We start from the raw sequence: 3,951 nt of genomic DNA on the forward strand, positions 1-3,951 counted from the left end.
ATGATTAATGAGACTAACGATCTCATTATCAATAGAGTTTCGAATCTGTAAAAATAGTTTTGCATCTTCCCTTAGCCAAACCTTCTTTTCTTCTCCATCAACGGGTGGGTCATCAGTGAGATGATCATCTCTATCGATGTTGCGCAGATATATCCGAATAGTTTTATTCCAATCAAAAAAAAATTTTCACTCAATTTGTGTTCAGTAATTTTTGATGTTGTAGGAATAACATCAGAAATTACTGTTTTCATCTCTTTACTACTACCTTTCGTATATGCTATTATAATTCACACAAGAAAGACCTAAAAGTGACTCAATAGGGTCACGTCAAAAAGACAAACTGATAACAAAGATTCATACAAGAAAAACCTAAAAAGTGACTCAATAGGGTCACGTCAAAAGATAAACTGATAACAGAGCTTGAAACTCTGATACCATGTAAACTAAGAAAAAGGGAGAGAAAATACTATTCTTCATATTTTTGGACTACACAATATACAAATATATATACACAAGTGTAACCTAATTTAGATCTTAAACTCATGCTAATCTAAATCAATCTACTACCTAATTAATATATGATACTATAATCATATGATACCTAATTAATACATAATACTATAATCATACAAGATACTATAATCATATGATACTATAATTAAATCTTTCCTAATATGTACAATAACAAATCTTTCCATAATATCAAATCACATATCTTCAACAAAATGGAATCTGAAATTTATCAGTTGATACACGAGAAGATCAATCTTCTTGATCTCCAAGTCCGAGAAACTTTTGTCCATGTCCTGACAGCTTCAAAGAAACAACTGAGATCATCATATGATTTATCCCTTCAGAAGGATGAGCATCCAGTGGTAGGCCAGTTTGTTGGTTCTCTTCGTGATTATCTTATGGATCTACTAGGATCTTATGCCACTTTTCAGGTTCCAGTGAAGGATCAAATACTACTAAGACTCCATGAGGAAGTAAGATGCCTGGGTATCCTTCTTAAACAGGAGGAGAAACTAGGTGATGAAATAAAGGATCTTATTGGAGTTGCGGTCTCTGATGTAGGAATTTTGACCTTCTCCCTTTCTGTCAAAGAAATCAAAGAAGGCTTGCCTGAGGAAACAGATCTTGGGGTGTTTCATTACACAAAGTTCTCAAATATATGGTGGCAGAGGTTGCACACAATTATCCACTAAAATCACCATATTTATCATTTAATTATCCTAGATCCAATGAGTTGGGCTGTATGGATTTTTTCCTAGAAAATCTCAAGGAACTAGCAAGGTGTGATGAGGCTAATGATTCAATTGGTTTTCAACAGGATAGAATTCAAATGTTCCAAAAAGATCTCGTATTCTTAAGATCTTTCCTGAAAAATATCAAGGAGCAGCGCCATCAGAATAGAAAACTTCAAGTTTTCTGGAGTCATGTTATGGAGGCTGCATACAAGGCAGAGTTACTGATTGACTTGGCACTTGTTGGTGATAAATGTGAAGATTCTTTGGATGCTATTGCTAGAGATATAAATCTTCTAAAGATTGAAGCCCTAGAAATCCATAATGGTCAAACCCAGAGAGTTAACAAGAATTCCATTCAGATAGCGTCACAACTTGCTGCCGCCATACACAATGAAGATCTCGTGCGTCTCGACGACAAGGTGAAAACTATCATTGATCGACTTACGAGAGGATTAAAGTAGTTGGATGTTGTTCCCATTGTGGGTATGCCTGGGCTTGGTAAGACCACATTAGCCAATAAAGTTTATACTGCTTCTTCAGTTAGGTCATATTTTCATGTTTGTGGCTGGTGTTGTGTTTCTCAAACATATAGCAAGCACAGTATGTTTGTTCAGCTTTTGTGTAGTATTCATTCTAAGAGTCCAGACAAATATCTTAAGATGGATGAAAATGATTTGGTTCAGAAGCTAAAGCAAGTTTTGCTGAGAACTAGGTATCTCCTCATTTTGGATGACTTGTGGGATGTTGAGGCATGGAATTTGTTGGAAAACTCATTGCTGAATGATGTCAATGGAAGTAGGATTCTTTTCACCAGCAGATTCTAGGATTTGCCTTTGCAATTTAAACCTGGTAGCAAGCCTCACCATCTCCGCCATCTTACTCACGAAGAGAGTTGGACATTCCTGCAGAGAAAGCTATTTGGCACGGAAGATTGTCCTACAGCACTAAGTGAAGTTGGATCTCAAACAGCAAAACTTTGTCGGGCTTACCCCTCGCAGTTGTCCTTGTTGCTGGAATTCTTGCTACTACTGCAAAAGATAGTTGGAAAGAAGTTGCAAAAAGTCTAAGTTCTATTGTCCTTGAGGATGAATACTGCATGAAGGCACTTAAGCTGAGTTATAGTCATTTACCAGATTATTTGAAGCCATGCCTTCTATACTTTGCTGCATTTAAAGAAGATGAGGTTATTAATGTGCGAAGGTTGTTACGGCTTTCGATCTCGAAAGATTCGTGCAACAGGCTGAAGGAAAGAGCTTAGAGGAAGCAGCTTATGACTACTTGATGGCTCTAGTTAATAGAAGTTTAGTTATGGTTATAGGACAAAGAATTGTGGGTGGTGCCAAAGCCTATCTACTTCACGATTTGGTACATGAGTTTTGTGTGGAAAAAGCCAAAGAAGAAAGTTTTCTATATGTTATTCATAGATGGAAAGCTCCTCTTAGTCTTACTGGACCAAGCAACCCCCACCGAGTTTGTGTTTCCAATACCGGAGAATTGACGATTTGGGAGTTAATGCTTATTTTTCCCAATTTATGCTCTTTGATCTTGTTTGGACAAGATGATATTGAACATGAAGAGGAGGATTTGGGTATTTTGTTACCTAAACTTCTCAGAGTGTTGGATTTTCGGAATTTGGGCTTTGATTATTCTTTTCCAATGGAAGTAGTGTTGCTTGTTCACTTGAGAGGCCTGGCGCTCAAGAAGTAACATGCATCCCATCTGCGATAGCCAACCTCTCAAGGTTAGAAACTCTTATCATAGAAGATCTGGATTCTGGTATTGAGCTGCCAAGTACTATTTGGAACATTAAGACATTGAGTCATCTACGTGTTTTAAATGATCATGAAGTATGGCCAATAGGTTTTATTTTTCCAGTTGAAAATCTTGAAGTATCCCCAGATTTAGATTGTTTAGACACTTTAGACCATGCAATTGATCCCTCCCCTCAAAGCTTGCAAAAGATACTGAAAAAGTTACCAAGCATTCGCAGGTTAAAATGTATGGAACGCTGTCCCATATCAAGAGAAGCTACCAGAAATTGCAACGAGATTCTTGAATTTGACGGTTTGAGTCAACTGGAATCACTTCATTTGGTTGGTTTTCATGGATGTGGTTTTAAATTTCCGTTGAATTTGAAAAAGTTGGCTCTCTCATGTAATGATCAGCCATGGAGTGAAGTTTCAACAATTGGAAAGTTGCCCAATCTTGAAGTGCTTAAATTACTTGATCGCTACTTTGTTGGGGAAGAATGGGTAATGAAAGAAGTGGAGTTCCCTAAACTCCGAGTCTTAAAATTGTCAAGGTTGAAATTTCGCAACTGGATTGCATTTTCTGATAATTTTTCCCGCCTTGAGAAATTGGTCTTGCACTGATGTAAGAAGCTGGAAAAGGTCCCTTCCTGTTTAGGGGAGTGTGAGACTCTTGAAATGATTGTGGTGAAAAATTGTCCTGAGTCTGTTGGAGATTCTGTAAAGCAAATTCAACAAGAACAGATGGATACGGGAAATGAGGTTCTAAAGATCGAAATTGATAAGTATGATGATACACCCTTTTCCTCAGAAGAAGAGTCTACAGAAGCAGAGTCAACTCCCTCAGAAGGAGAATCTATTTCCTCTCATCACATAGTTGACAATTGTGAGAGTGAATGTACCGCGGGATTTCACTCATCAGGTCAGTTGACTATTTGCATATGTTGAATCAGTTC

General features: G+C 37.4%; 1 protein-coding gene across 1 annotated transcript; it reads left to right on the plus strand.

Moving 5' to 3' along the window:
• The first annotated feature begins 1,732 nt into the window (after positions 1–1,732).
• LOC140011373 (putative late blight resistance protein homolog R1B-16) lies at positions 1,733–2,954 on the plus strand. Its single transcript, XM_072060164.1, has 3 exons — positions 1,733–2,042; positions 2,246–2,430; positions 2,487–2,954. Exons 1-3 carry the CDS (start codon positions 1,733–1,735, stop codon positions 2,952–2,954), a joined length of 963 nt encoding a protein of 320 aa, XP_071916265.1.
• The last annotated feature ends 997 nt before the right edge of the window (positions 2,955–3,951 follow it).

Source organism: Coffea arabica, chromosome 7e, assembly GCF_036785885.1.
Source record: "Coffea arabica cultivar ET-39 chromosome 7e, Coffea Arabica ET-39 HiFi, whole genome shotgun sequence".
Taxonomy (NCBI): Eukaryota; Viridiplantae; Streptophyta; class Magnoliopsida; order Gentianales; family Rubiaceae; genus Coffea; species Coffea arabica.